The sequence below is a fragment of the Catharus ustulatus genome, chromosome 1 (genome assembly GCF_009819885.2).
Source record: "Catharus ustulatus isolate bCatUst1 chromosome 1, bCatUst1.pri.v2, whole genome shotgun sequence".
Classification (NCBI taxonomy): domain Eukaryota; kingdom Metazoa; phylum Chordata; class Aves; order Passeriformes; family Turdidae; genus Catharus; species Catharus ustulatus.
Window position 1 is genome coordinate 26,979,951 of NC_046221.1, and position 15,601 is coordinate 26,995,551.

Sequence of the window (15,601 nt, forward strand, 5' to 3'; positions counted from 1 at the left end):
ACGAAAAAGTGAGAGTGGGAGAGATAGGAAGGAAGGAGTTGCAAGGGAAAAGTCAGCTGCAATTTTTTGTTATCCTTTTGAAACAAGAAGTCCCTAGGCAGCTTTAGCCTGCACTGCAACACAGAGGCTGTCTGGAGGGACTGGATGACAGTATGATTCCTCACAGGCTGCACACTTCTGTTCAAAGCTGTGACATGAGCATTCTGCATGTCTAGCAGAGTGATGGTGCTGGAAGCATATGGAGGTGTCCATCTTCCAGGTGTTTGGAGCAGAAACGGCTGTGGGGGAGGGCTCTGGAGGAGCTCTTTCAAAGAATACTCATTGCCTTCCCTGTTCTTTCCCTGCTCCGCTTTTATTATAGTGTTCCAAACTCAGACCCCCAAATTAAAACCGTATTTTGCAGCTTGATACTGAAGCCTCAGATCACAGATATTAGTTACCCCTATGTGCTCTGAGAGAAGCAAGAATTTGAGAGGACAACTGAAGTCTTCCTTTTCTTTCTCGTTTCGCTCTGTGTACAGCTTACTGGCATGCTCCTTGCTTTGGCTTTGGGAAGTGATAAATCTGAGGTTCGCTATTGAGTTTGGGCATCTGGTAAGGCTGCTGCTTCTGTGCTGCTGGTACCCCCCTCCTTCACCCTGTCCCAATGTCACACTAGTAATAACACCGTTTAGGGGATGAAAGAGTATGAAAAACATCCATAGAATTATTTGTAAAGTGGAAGGAAAAACAGGTCAGTGAGACCTTTCCATTTCTATGACAGTTGGCAGGACAAGCCACAGCACCCTACAGGGGTGAGCTTTCCAGCTTCACTCCGAGGGGCTGTCCAGCTACAGGTTCCTGCTAGCGAGGCAGAAGCAACCCTTCCATCCTGGAGCCTGGCTCCCGCAGCCGTCACCTATCTGGGCTCCGCGATCCTGCCACATCCGTGCCTGACTGGCGGGCGCCCGCTGGCTTCCCAGGCGGAGCAGCGCTGTCGGTGCACGGGACGCCGCTGAGGGAGGTGGAAAAACTAGAATGAAAGGGAAGAAAGAGAAAGAAGGCTCTCTCCCACTCTCTTTAAGGCAGTCAGCCGGCTCCCGCGGGCAGGCAGAGAGGGAAAGGGCTGTGCCCAGACAGCAGTGCGGGCAGCAGGGAGGGCAGTGCGGGCAGCGCCCGCTCCCGGGCAGAGGCAGGCAGCAGGACGGATAGGACAGGCAGCAGGGACAGGGAAAGCAGCACGGACAGGGCAGGACACATGGCAAGCAGCAGGGCGGATTGGGCAAGCAGCAGGGCGGATTGGGCAAGCAGCAGGGCGGATTGGGCAGGCAGCAGGGACAGGGCAGGACACACGGCGGGGCAGGACACACGGCAGGGCAGGCAGCAGGGACAGGGCAGGACACACAGCAGGGCAGGACACACGGCAGGCAGCAGCGCGGGCAGGGTGGGCAGGGCGGGCAGCGCAGGGCAGCTCGCACCGCCCGGGGAGGGCTCTAATTCATCACCCCGTTCAGCGGAGAGGATGGGACGCCGCTAAACTCCCCTTCCTCCCTCCTCCCTTCCCCCTTCGCCAAGCAAGCCCCCGCTCCTCCTCCCCCCTCCGCTGCTCTTTCTCTTTCCCCAAGCAGTGAGCCTCGGACAGTGCTCGGCTCCAGCGCTTTATTTTAAGATGATCGGCCAAGGTCTTTGCAGATAGATTTTATCTGAAGTTAAATAGCAGGCGCTCTCCGCTCACTCGCCAATAAGTCATTTTTAATAGAGACAAATCGCTCTGGACGCCCCGGAGCGCCGGTGCCGCCGCTCCTGCCCGCGCCCCCCGCCGAAGGCGAGCGGGCAGCCCGGGCAGCTCCCTCCTCCCGTAAGTGTCCTGCTCGGCGGATCCAGAGGGCGGCCGTGTGCGGAGAAGGGGAGGCAAGGGGGGGAGAGCCTGCCAGCCGCCCCGCCGCCCTGACAGTGCCTGCGCTGGATGCACAGCGGCCGCGGGACACCTCGGCGCGGAGCGCGGCAAGGAGATGCGCAGGGGTGGTGGGCTGCGCCGCGGCACTCAGCCCCTCTAGGCTGGCCCATGGAGCGTCCCGCGGAGCCCCGTCCGCCGTCGGATCCCCCACGCCGTACGTATCCCCACCGCGGCCCCCCCGCGGCGGCGAGGCTGTCCCCGGGCCGCGGGGGCGGAGAGGGGCTGGGACCGGGGATGGGGGTCCTCGCCCGTCGGGGCGCCCCGGGGCGCGGTCCCGGCCCGGGCCAAGACACTGCGCGCCTTTAGGAGCGGCAGAGAGAGGTGGGCGTTTGCAGGGGTAAGCAGAGCCTGCTCGGGCGTCCCGAAGGCAAAGCTCTCTGCCTCGGCTTTGAGCGCCCAGAAGCTCCGGAGCCACGATCCCAGCGTCTGCTGTCGCCTCCTCGGCGCTCCGGCACCACTCCGCTCCCTAGCTCGCTGCCGGGGCTCCGCAGCCAGCTGGCGAGCGGCTGCCGCCCGGTCCCCGCCGAGGGCACACAGACAGGCAGGGCTGGCAGTGGCACCCCCGGGCCGTCCCAGCCCACACCACGGGGCTCTCCCACCCAGTGAAAGGACTGAGCGCCGGGGAGCACTGCCTATAGGCGGCCCGCCGCCACCTCCGACCGTGCCATCACTTTGCTTTGACGCTGGATTAACTCGATTTTAATCGTTTTTTGTTTCCCCCACCCCCATTCACACACCCCATCTCCTCCTCTCCCGCCGGCCCCCCCGCCCTCCTCTCCTTTCCCTACACACCTCTCTTCCCCCCTTGTGCTAAGCCTAACCTCGTCTTGTGGTCATGGGATCTATAATTTCGTTTTTGTCTAGGCTGGTGAGAGCTCTGCTTGTTCTGTAAAGTGGATGTCAGGTGGATCTATGTTCTGGAAGGAACAAAGAGGCAGCGAAAGCAGCGCGGGGGAAGTTTGAGCGGCGAGGATGCAGGCTGTGTACTGGTACGCGGTCCTTCTGCTGCAGCCCACTCTGTACCTGGTGAGTGTCGCCGGCCCCTCTCACGGGCCGGGCATGGGGAAGCTCGTCGGGGAGGAGGGCGCCAGGCTGGCGGAGAACGAACAAACTCACGGCAACTACTTGCACCCCGCAACCAGCCCTGCCCTGTCCCCCCGGGTCCCGGCCGGGAAATCCCGGCGGGGCGCGAGGAGTGGGGGCGCAGACCTGTGACTTCTCCGCGGGGAAGGGATGCTCCGCCGGGCCAGAGCAAGGTCGGGGTCTCCCGGGCCGTGTCCCCCTGCGCTACCTCCCGAACCGGGTCCCTGGGTGTCTGCATGGGCACCAGAGCCCCGCCGCGGGGTCCCCGGCCAGGCTGTGGGATGGAGGCAACTTTCTACCCTCTGGTCCCTCCTGAGAGTGGGAGCCCCTCCGGAAGGGAACCCCCCTGTGTGCCACTACGGGGGGTGCGGCACAGGCGGGAGGGCACTCGGCGGCGAGCATTTTCAGCGAGAAGTGTCATTGACTTTCGTAGTAAATCTCCTTTAAGATTACCGCGGGAACACGAGTAAACATCGGCGTTATCTCCTTTCACACACACACACACTTTATTCCCACTACGATTGCAAGGAACAAAACCCAGACAGACTGCCCCTTTGCAGTCCGCATCCTCTCTCGCTTGCGATGCGTTAAGCAGGCAAACGCTTGGCGGCAGCTCATCCCCGTGGCTACGGGGAAGGGAATTTTTCCAGGGGCGTTGCCGAGGGAAGCACACCGGCTCCCGTGCTGGGGGTGGTGACGGGGACGGCCCGGCTCCTGTTCCGGCTCGGGCTCCGGTTCGGGCTCCCGTTCGGGCTCCGGTTCGGGCTCCAGTTCGGGCTCCTCGGGCTCGGGCGCTGCCCGCTCCGCCGCTCCGTGCGCTGTGGCGGCCGCGCCACCCGGGGGCGCTGCGGGGCAGCGCGCGCGGCCCCGCACGGGGCAGCCAATCGGGCGCGGGCGGGGGGGGGCAGGCGGGGCCGCGCGCGCTCCTCCCGCGCCCGCGCAGCGCCCGGCCCGGCCCGGCCCGGTCCGGCACCTCCCGGCCCTTCCCGTGCCCGCCCGACCTGGCTCCCTCATCGGGGCTCCTGCCCTCGCCGGGCGGTGCCACGTCTGCCGCGGGCGTCTCTCCTCCCTGCGAATTTTATAGCCAAGATGGGGGTGGAGGGGTGGGGGGAAATGGGGAGAAAAGTGCGTGGCAAATAATCCATCAAAAAGCCGGAGCGAGATCGATACGTCGTGTTAAATTTTAAATGTGTTTGCTGGCAGTTAAACTGCTCTCGACTCATTACAACAACAGTGCTGGATTTATTCTAATGCGCTGCAGTCTGAACAACAAGCGCATTAATTCTCCTTTAATTGTAAACTGGGAGCATTTGAAAACCATTCAGTGTGCAAATTATGCTGATTCAATTACCGTTTAGTTACAGACTTCATTACCTGAATACTATTTTTTTTTTTCCGAGGGTTTGGCATTGCAGAGTGAAGGAGACGATTTTCAAGTTTCCCTCGAAACAATGCAAAATATGATTTTAAAAAAAAGAAGTAAAACAAAAAAAAAAGGAAAAAAAACCTCGGGAATAAAAGACAAGCTGGGGGGAGGCAATGCGCCCTTCTACTGGTCTGTGTCTTCTGCCAAAACACTCGGGGAGGATCCAAAAGGATTTCCCTAGCAGGATTCTTCTTTCTAACTCGATACTTCCACGTTCATGCCAATCTCTTCCTATTCTCTGTATTTCAGGAGTAATTCTGAAAGTTTGCATTAGGCCATCTCATGATAGCAAACTGTTTATTAGCACCGAAGCATGAAGTTTTGATTAAAGCTTTAATGCGGTGCCACAAAGCAGCAAGGTGCAGCACTTTGTTGTGCCTATCCGTATGTGCACGTCGCTCCGCGTGGACAAAAGCAGTTTCAATTAGGAATTAAATTTTCAGTGCTCAAACTGTTAGGAAGGGTAAATGAAATGGCAGCACAAACAGCTTCCTATCGAGTTTGTTAAAAAAATAAATTCTTTTCGAGAGAGGTTAATAATATAGGTGAGAGGGAAAATAGCCTGTTTCCCCTTCGCCTGAATTAGGAGGTGTTCATGGAGAGTGAACAGCTGCAGCGAGGCTGGGCTGCCTTGAAGTCACTCATTTACAGACACTGTCTTCTGCTTTGTAATTTCTCTTCATTCAACAAACCACTGCTCTTTTTCTTTCTTTTTTTTTTTTTTTTTATTTTCCCCTATAATCTTAAGGAAAAAAATAGTGCTTCTGTTTTTCTTCCCCATTTAATAGAGCCATATGCTATCCAACCTTATTGCCTGAAATTTATAGAGATCATGACCAATCTGAAGGAGTAGGAATTTTGCTGCGGTAGGGAGGGTTCACCACATTGTGTTTATTGAAAAGAACAGAAGTTGTGCATTGCAAGGTGTGCATTTTCTCCTTGTTTTGAGCTGTGCAGTGTATTGAAAATGTTATATTTGATTTGCAGTGGTAGTAAATTTCCTTTGGCCTAAATGGATAACTTAGGACTTATTTGGCAGAATTAGGAGGTAACCTCTAAAGTTTTGGAGTTGTTTTCTTTCTCTACTTTTAGAAAGGTGCAGAAAGTGTTTAAACACTTACTGGGTCTTATTTACCACGACACTCCACATCACCGCTGTTCTTTCAAAAACATCTTAGTCTGATTCTAATGGATGATGTTTCCTTAACTAACAGTGCTGTGCTGAGCTCAAAATCGTCAGTGAGGAAGCACGTGAAGAATAAAGAAAAAACCCAAAATAACACCCGGAGATCACAGACTCTCATAGAATTTAGTTCTGTTTATAAGGACGCTGGGATTTTACACCATTCCTTTAATGGAAACCTTCTCATTGTACCTCCTACCTAGTTGCTGGGTGAACTTCCAGTCCGACACCACAGGACAGTAATAGGCCCGGCTGTTTCTTTTAATTTCTTCCTTATTTTTCCCCCCCTGTGTGGAAGCAGCAAGCTGTAGAAGTGACCACAGAAAGCGCGGGCAGTTATGAAGGACGGCAAGCATCCTAAGTATTATTTCTCAGAGGGACAGGTCAAGCAGGCCCCCGGAGGAGGAGGCAGATCGTTTCCGTGCCGGCAGCTGCGGAGCCGCTCCGTGCGGCGGGGCCCGGCGGGCTGTGGCCGGCAGCTCCCGGCAGCGACGGGAGCTCGCCCCGTCCCGTCCGGTCCCGGTCCGTCCCGTCCCGTCCTGTCCCGCTCCATCCCGTCCTGTCCCGTCTCGGCCGCCACCCGGGCCCTACGCACCCCCGACCAAGGCAGGAGCCGGGCGGCAAAGGGCTCGCACACGGTGGGATTTCATCCCCTTCACGGTCGAGGACTTTACCCCCGCAAACTCTCTTTATTCTCCCCGGGGAGACCTTCCCGCACCGTACAAACGTGGAGTGGGTATTTGCTGGGACCATCCCGGCTCGAAGAAACTTCTTAGGTGTTCCTTAACCGGAGTAGCGGGTACGGAACTAAAATCAGTCGGAATTTTGCGTGGCATGCTGCTAGGGTAATTCCTCCGCTTCATCCCCCGCCCGGCTTGTCGTCTTCTCCCAGCAAAGTGTTTATTCATCGGTGGGTTTAACTGGGATACGCTCCGGGTAGCAGAGTGCTCCAACTCTGTGCAGAACTTAAGCATCTCAAGAGCAAAAGGAGGGGTGGTTTTTCACCCCGCGGTGAAGGCTGTTTCGCGGGGGGAGCTTTCCTGCCCCGTGTTTTGCCGGAGGAGTGAAACTACGGGGCTCACGGGGCACCTTGTTAAACAGGGCGATGGCTTTGGCACAGGGGTTTGGAAACAGCCTGCTAACCTTCTCCCCGTGTGGGCTGGGAATTTAAGGTCTGTTTCACACCGTCACTGTAGCTTGGAGGCCTTCTGACAGCCGAGGAGAGCTTTTCTGCAAAACTGTTGTGAATAATAGAGGTTTAAAATTGTCCTCAGCGATGGCACACTTGGTACAGTATTTGCTGAGGGGGTAAACAGGAGGTTAGTGGTTCCAGAGTTTGTGTACATTTAATTTCGCTGTGTGTCGCACTGTTTGCGGTCATTTCACCCGGTTAATGAAAGCTGTGGTGAACGTGAGGAAATATCACGTGCCGGAAAAGATAAGATGATTTTTTTTCTTCTTTCTTTTTAGAGATTGTGCTGATTGTGTCCTACTTTGTCATGGAAGAAAAAAAAACCCAACAAAACAACAAACAAACACACACTTCTATAGGCAGAAAACAAAAGAGAGGGGAGGCATTGTGCTACCGTAATCACTACCCACAGTATTTTCTCAGAGGCATTTGGTGGTGAATGCATTCGGGTATTGCTTTTTTGCCCCCAAATAAATGTTCTCTTTTAGTTTTCAAATTGACGTGTAAGGCAGGGAGGGCGGGGGATAGCGCTTGGCGAGCAGGGACAATAGCGGCTTTTTGTGCGGGGGAGTTTACGTAGCCTTGAGATGCTCCTGCTCCCTCATTCTAAACGAGTTTGAGAGACGCTGTAGCGGAGATGTAAGGGGGAAAAAAGGAAGGTAAGACACGGGAATAACAGCGGGACCCCGAACTCGTGTAGGTGAAACAAACTTATCTGAGCTCTTGATTTTTAAATTTTTATTTTTATTTTTTTCCCCAAGTGGAGGATAGTGTATTCTTTTCCAGGCTTCCTTGCTTCCTAACCACCAGGGACCTGTGCTAGTTTAAGAAGGGGTTTTCCCACACTGAAATTTCTTTTTCCTGATGCTTAGTACACACTATTTTAATTTTCTATATAGTTGGAGAAAGCAGTCTAAAATGGATTTCACCTTCTTGGGAGGCACCTGAATATAATCCAATATCCCTGTCTCTCTTCGACTAGACAAATCTTCCAAGTCAGTATGGTACCTAGAGGTATCCATTTTAACCTCTTTAATATTTCCCTTCATTTCTAAACCACCATTTTAATTAACAAAAAGCCAATTTCCTAATCGTCTTGGAAAGTGCGGTGAAGCAGGTTAAGAAACCAATTGCTCAGAATGGCCAGCACTTGGAGAAAATGAATGTATGAGACAACCTACCCCTCCCTAGGATTGGCTTCTGTTCTCCCGACTAGGTTTGGGTGAAGTTTTGCTGTGATTTAGCAGATAGTTTAACACCCAGCTCGCTCTTCTTGTAAGTCAGCATTAAACCACCCTCCTGGGTGCTTTGTAAATACAGCTTTAGCATTTTTTTCATGAAGCAGATTGACATGTTGACGATTCTGCTTTAAGGAATGTGACAATAAAGTGGAAAACCAAAGGCTGGCAAGCACTTCATCAAGGATAAAAAGGTTCTGCTGTAAGGATGTCACTCAATTTATTGTGAAAGTCGAATGAATTACATTTAATGAAAGTGCTCCCCAGATGAATATTACCAGCAATTTCCTGAGTTGGCTCTGTCAGATTGATATGAGGAAATGCCAACCCATATCAAAAAAGATCTCCAATCTCAATTACTATGCAAGCTTTCGAAGAGCTCCTTTTTATTGATATGATATATATTGGCGGGTTCTCAATGCTGTGCAAACTACTCTCTGTTCAACAGGACAGCACATTTCCCAGTTTATTGCTTAACCCTACGCTTTTCTGACTGTTGTATAAACTTCTGCGAGTACTCTTCTTTCGGAGGGGAAACTGCCTCTCATCCTCTTTCCGTTTTCGTGACCCAGAGAGATCAAAGTTGTGTGACTAGCAGACAGCGGGGGTGACGCTCATTGCAGGAAGTTTGTTCAGCCTGGATGGACAAAGCCGAAGGTCAAGACAAATAGCTCCGCTGAGTCAATGGCAACAATCCAGACCACCGTAATATTTGTTACGACTAGCAATCTCAATATTCCCGCCCTTTCTCTCTCATTCCTCTAGGGCTTCTAGGGGCAAATTAGGAATTCGCTAAGCCCTCGAAGGGAGAGAAAAGCTCTTATGTCATCTCATCTACATAAGAACTGACTTTTCGAGAGGCTTTTCTGTTCTATTTAACTACTGTGACGCCGGTCGTTACTCAAGAATACAGCTTCTTTTCCCATAATCCGTCTTGTTGAGCTTGTTTGTGAGAGATTCAGTCAGATTTCTTCTGTCGCTTCCCCATACTCTTTCGATCTTTTGTATCAAAGCAGAGAGACGGTACTGAAAGATAGCAGGGGGACTCTCGAAACTCTGCAGCAGGACGGGGACATGTTTTCTTTCACGTGCAGGGCTGCACTCCTTGCATGAAGCATTAATGAGGAAGCAGAAAGAGCTTCTCAGCACATATCGGGTTAGTCTGGCTTCCTATTTTCCCGTTTGTTGCTGGATCCGCATCTAAAACTTTCTTCAGAGCACGATTAGTCCACGTGCTATCTATTTATTTAATTGTTTGTTTGTTTATTTATTTTTAAAAAGTATGTTCCCCCTCTCCCTCCAACCTCTGTCGGAGGTGCTGAGTGTTCCCAGCCGCTGACGGCGAGTGCAAGCGCTGCGGGGAGAGCGGGCAGGCTCTGGCAATGGGGCCGAGAAGAGGCTGGCGCTGAGTGTCCCGCTGGGCACCTGGCCGGCAGCGCCGTGCAGCAGTACCCTGGACAGCGCCACAGGCAGGGCAGCACCGCGGACAGCGCCCCAGGCAGGGCAGCACCGCGGACAGCGCCCCAGGCAGGGCAGCACCGCGGACAGCGCCCGGCCCCGGCCGGCACCGCCCACTGCTCGCTAGTGGGCACCCCGTCCCGGGCTAGTCAAGATTTCGGGCTGCTACTTGTTAGACTTCATCCCCAACACGCTCTGGACTTGGGGCTTGGTGCTCTGTGCCGGTTTTCCTGAAGGAAGAAATGAGACGGGTGGACCAGCAAATCAATGTATTTGTTTACTGTTGCTGCTGACTGGCTTTCTCTCAAAGGCTGAATGGTAGCTTTATTTTCTGGGGAAAAGCTGGTCACAGGGACAATATGTGAGTATGGGGTGGAACAGGGCTGTAGAGTGAATCTGGGGATAGGAAAGCTGCTCTGAGATATTCAAGTTTGTCTCATTCCACCCCAGGACCACAGCATCCTCTTTTTGGAGCGAGACCAGAGGTATCCAAGAGCATTGAAATAAAAAATGAGGTCTGAGACATGACTGACACTGAGACATGAGAACAGGGAATTGTAATTAACAATGACACTTTTTATCCCATTGGTCGGAGCAGGAGTGTCTCAGACACAACTGACGTCATTTTTGGGGTAGTGGCACTCTGAGGCATCTGTGAGGGGCAGCCAGATCTTGTTGCCTTCCGTTGATTGCCTGTGTCCTGGCAGACAGTGCTCAGGGTATCTCCCAGCCTTCCCCTTGCTTTCACGAGGAGATAATCACAGGCAACTGCCTCCACCCCTATAAATCCCCATTTACTATCGACAGTGCTATCCTCTAGAGCTCTGCTGCTTGAAAAGCACTTGTCAATGAAACAGTGACTTTTGGCAAGGCAGGTGTAAGTGAATGACTGATGAAGAGTCCTTCAATAAAGGAATGTGATGGGAATTGACTGGGCTAAGAGGTAAAATAACCCACAATCTCCACCAGCCTTCCAGACAAAACCATAAGCCATTTAGTCCTGATCCATATTCTCCCATGAATATCAGTAGTGATTGTGATGTTTTTGCTGGATGTGAACATTCTCTTGTTCCTTTTGATTACACCATATCCCTGTATGTGGTGTCTCAAAACTGCATTGTCTGCTGCAGAGATACTGCTTTTATCTTCCAAATGCCACCCTCATTAATGTCAATGTCTCACCGTCCAGCTAGTGACAAATGTCTCAGAGACGTTCACCTGCCTTGCACACTGCATCATCTCTCCCGCCGCCTTGTCTTTTCTTCTCTGAGGAGAGATTTAGTAATATTTTCTTCCTTGTCCCCTGCCTCTGCTCAAAAGAGTTTTGTCCACTAGTTGGTCTCTGTCCTGTCCATTCACAAGTTAGTTTTGCCAGCGTCCTCTGTGTTATCACCTCTCCTGTTTAATTATTTGATCGCTTTGATGACAGGTTGAGCAGTGCAGGCAAAGATGATCTGCTCTTTCCAAATCTGCAGGTTGTTGAAGGGGGAGAAATAAGGCCTATGAAATGATTATGATATTAGTGCCCTCTTTTCCTCACATTTCATCTTCTAACTCAGACTTGACACAAAAAGCAAAAGAACAAAGAGCCTGGTTGTTTCTTCGTGTGAGTAACCTGGTTATTGTGTGCACAAGAGCATTTGTGAATGCTCTTATTTTGCTGGCCTTTTGAAAACTGACAAGTCAGATATGTCTATGTTATTTCTTTGTATATTTACTTAAAATTTGATGATAGCTGTGCAGCAGACTTGTTTTAGAAGCAGAGCTGACAGCCAAAATAATACTAGGAAACAAGTGATCTAATAACCTTAGTTCTTGGAAATAATGCATGAAATTAAATTATAATATATACTATTATATATAAATTATTAATCTCATAGTAATATATGATACATTAGAATTATATTAATTTATTTAGAAAGAAAAGTACTGATTCACTTAAATCTAACCAGTACAGCTCAGCTGAAAAATTAAAGATCCACTTACCTTCCTAGTTGGAACATGCTTTGAAATAACTGAAGTAACATTACCAATGATTAGTGACCTGTGTATTTTATGATCCTCTTTCCCCTTCCCCTGCCCTATGTCAGCCTTGCATTATGTGTGAGTTAACTTTCAGCAGGCACAATATTTCCTACACTTGTTTTAGAGGTGCATGTGAGCTACTGGGTAAAAGTAAAAATAGAGAAGGAGAAACATTCTGGCCATGTATTGAGAACATTGTGGATAAACAACGACTCCTCTGCAGCAGATCCTGTGCCCTGATCCTGCAGTGTAATACAAGATAGGATTCCATGTAAATTGATGGTTTGTTTACTTGTATGAGGAGGACAGCTTCTGTTTATGTTGAAGATTAAGTAGACCATTTCTATTTCTGAGAATTGCTTGTCACTATTCAGATACCACTTCAAATTGAAAGTGTAATTGGCAGCTCTTAAAAAAATTAGCTAATGGAATTTCTGTTATGGGTAGTTCAGACCACCTGTACCATAATATTAATCTGCACAGTCATTTTTATAAACTCTTCTTGACTGAGCTTTAGAAAAATGGTCCTTCTGCTAGGCTATTTTGTTAAGAAATGTTGTCATAGGACTTCAGGTATATAAAACTGCTCATATAAAATTAATGGCATGCTTTTTATATTTACAGTCTCATCCATTGCATTTGATGTCTTGCAAAAAAAGGGATGGACTTGAAGTTAGAATAATGTTAAGACAGTGTCCTCATGTTTATTGCACTGTCAATAACAGTACTGTAAAATATTTGTGTGCTTAAAATCAGAATGTTAGTTTGTAATTTGACTCTAATTTGGTGTAATTTCTACTGTCACTTACTGCAACTAGTCTGTACTACATACAGAGATTTTTCTTAACATTTATATGGGGAATGCTTTGCACCTTGAGATGATTTTATAAGAAATATTGATAGGTAAAACATATCAATAAAACTGTAGCTCTGTGGAGGACAGTTGCTGAGTGAACAGATCTTTAAGGATCAGGAAGATAAGAAAGACTATAGAGATGTGACAGAATTATAAATGTATTGGTATATAGCTTGTGTTTGCATCTTAAATGCACTGAATATTTGCTAGCTAGAGTAGACTGTGAGTCTTGGAAAAGTTATTATGTGGATTAGCAGATTGCTATATGGTTCAGTCTTCCAGTAGAATGCAACCCAAATGAATATGGAAATGTATGACTAAGTACATTAGAGGAGGTGCTGTTTTTGTTCTCCACAGTTTATAGAATATTCTGAAATTGCAGTGTTGTAGCACATACTTCAGAGTGAAGGCCAATAGCTTGCAACTACTTTTTAGAACTAAAACAATCTCAACAGAAGTCAGGACACTTGTTCACATACGCTTCAGTGCTTTACTGAGTTAGGAGAAAGTGAACACAGTATGGTTTTTGCTTTTTTTTTGGGGATAAAAAAATTCTTCAATGAAGAAAAAGATAACGCATCCATGTCTTCAAATATATTGCAGAGTTTTTGCCAAGAATCTGCTGAATTTACCTCTAGACTACTTAGAAATTATTAAAGTATTTTTCTATAACCAAGCATTACACTTTTGTCTATCTCTTATCCTAAAATATTGTCTTTATTATTATTGGATAATATTTAATTAAATGATCAAAAATCCTATAATTATGGGATAATAATTATATTTTGATTACTTTTGAATTTTTTGAGTCATGATTTGTGACTCATTCTGACTACTGCTCCAGCTTCTGAAGAAATAGTATGCAAAACCACCTTTATCTATGAAATTAAACTTAAGTCAGGATTTTCAAAAAGATAATTCATGTGTCTTCTTTTCTTCTTGTAAATGTGTTTTTGAAGCATTCAGACAGCACCTTTATTACTGTCTAGAATTACAAAGAGATGCAAATGGTGGCTATACCTCAGAAAGCCATGTGTGGCTGTTTTGGAGAGCTATATTTGAGGACTAAAGTAGAAGTCTAACTGCACTATTGATGTACATTTTTTTTTTTGCAGATGACTGCAGATTTTATTTTTTTTTTCTTTCAGAAGAAAAATGTACTGGAACAATGACCATGTAAAGCAAAAAATGTAGTGTTATTTATTCTTCCACAAGGAACTTGCATGTTGATTCAAGACCATTCAGGCTCAGAAGAACTTTGCCATTGATTTCTTTGGCTGTAAAATGGGATCTTTAGCTTGATAAATACTTCAATTTTTATAAGGTGGTTGGGAAAGATATTTCATTACATTTTGGCTTGATTTTCTTTGTAAGAACTGGCTACTGATAGCTAACACATGAAAGAAGTAGTAACCATTTCTAATGAATGTGAAAGAATGTGCATGTATGGCTATGTGGTATTCATAGCCTCTGGTCTGAGCAACTTTGTCTTCTGTGATGTCAAAAAGAGCTGAGCAGGCTATATACTTTTATTTCTAGCATTGTTTCTGTCATTGTTTTATTCTTTAGTAAATTTACCCAGAAGAATGTCACCATGAGATCTTTCCTGTAGATCCAAGTCCTTTTGTTCCCTGGCAGAATGGCTCCATGGTTGCAGTAGTCCTTCACCTAGAGTAATGACTGCATGGTTTGTCCCTAAACTTTCATGTTTTACTTTATCCAAGCAGAACAGCCTTAGTCATCTATGTCTGGCACAGAAACAAACCTGTGCTGCCAGCTGCTACAGGTGGATGATTTAGCTCAACAGGTGGAGCTGTGACTTCGCTAGCCTCTTGATTCAGGCTAAAATTCATCTCCCTGGACAGATCCCTGACTCAATTTTGTTCAGGTGTTTTACTTTCTAAATTTGTACCTACATTTCCATTGCAGATGGAAAGTTTTTAACCTCTTGACCTATAAAATATTTCAGATAATGAGGCATATATGCCTCTGTATTCATCAAGAACAGTTCTTAGTTCATGGGAATGTGGTGGTTCTAGGGAGCTTCTATGGGAGTTTTGTTTCCCCCAGCTTCCTGTAATAACGGAGAAATTAGATGGAGTCTAAGATGGTATTTCCATTTAGTCCTCTTTGAGCAAGGTCCACCTTGCATGACTGATTTTTTGTGACCTGTATTTTGTTAGATTCTCAAAGACTGTAGAGATGTTTGGAATAATTCTGCCTTCAGCATGTTTAGAGGAAACAAGTTCCAGTGGAGTTATATTAATAACATTTATATGAGCTATACTAATAACATTTATTTTATTATCATTGCTCATACATGCTGAAGTTTTCATTTCATAGACTACTTACAACTCCTATGGGCCCTTTATTGCCTTGATTTAGCTGGAGCTGATCAGTTGGTGGTTGGAATGAATGAAGGACCACCCTGTTGGGAAAATATAACACAATGAGGGAACGGCTTGAAATAAGTTGGGATAATAGTGTGAGGATCTATCTATAGAAGTTCTTGCTTCTCCAAAGATTTCAATTTTCTGTATTCTCATATTTTTGTATTCATTTTTCAACATACCCCTGTGTAAACTTGTTTTGTCTGATGAATGTTTAGAGAAAGGTTGTTTTCTTATGGATTTGTGCATCCTTTGGTAAGTCAGTGCTTCAAATATGATGCTAGATGTTCACTGTTCATGTCAGAAATGTTCCTGATGCTGCACTTACAGTGGCAAGGTCAATGAGGGGAACAAAGACAATACTAACTGAAGATTTCAAGTCACAGAAACTCCAGCAAAGAAATAATCATTATGATTAGATGAAGCAAAGAGCTTCTAAACAAACTCCAGACTAAAATATGCTGAAAACATTTACTGAATGCTTATGAATAAAATAAGCAGAAATCAAAATGGGAGAGGCTTTTAAATGAACAGACGTATAGGGTAAATTAATCAAATAAATTGTTTGCTATTAATAATGTGACCAGCTACAGTAAGATTCCAATAAATATGCCTAGTGGGGATGGAAAATCTACACAACTGAAATTACATTGATGAATTTATCCTAGTTTCCAATGCTTTCTGAGTATGTATTTAGGAAAGAAAAGCTGTCATAAAGATAGCCTGACAGAAAATAGACACAACTATTTTTTAAATTGACATACTTCTCTTTGACAGTGGAAGAAATTTCAAGGTACTTAATATTATGTTAAAT

At 47.2% G+C, this 15,601-nt stretch overlaps 1 protein-coding gene across 4 annotated transcripts in view; it reads left to right on the forward strand.

Moving 5' to 3' along the window:
• Nucleotides 1-1,448: 1,448 nt before the first annotated feature.
• The window catches only part of NXPH1 (neurexophilin 1), a 140,410-nt gene continuing 126,257 nt past the window's right edge, over nt 1,449-15,601 (forward strand). The window contains exons 1-2 of one of the 4 annotated variants that reach the window (XM_033062994.2): nt 1,449-1,837; nt 2,801-2,962. In XM_033062994.2, coding sequence (XP_032918885.1) covers nt 2,909-2,962 — 54 coding nt within the window. In that variant the 5' untranslated portion in view covers nt 1,449-1,837; nt 2,801-2,908. The other 3 variants (XM_033062984.2, XM_033063004.2, XM_033063013.2) reach the window with 3 other exon arrangements.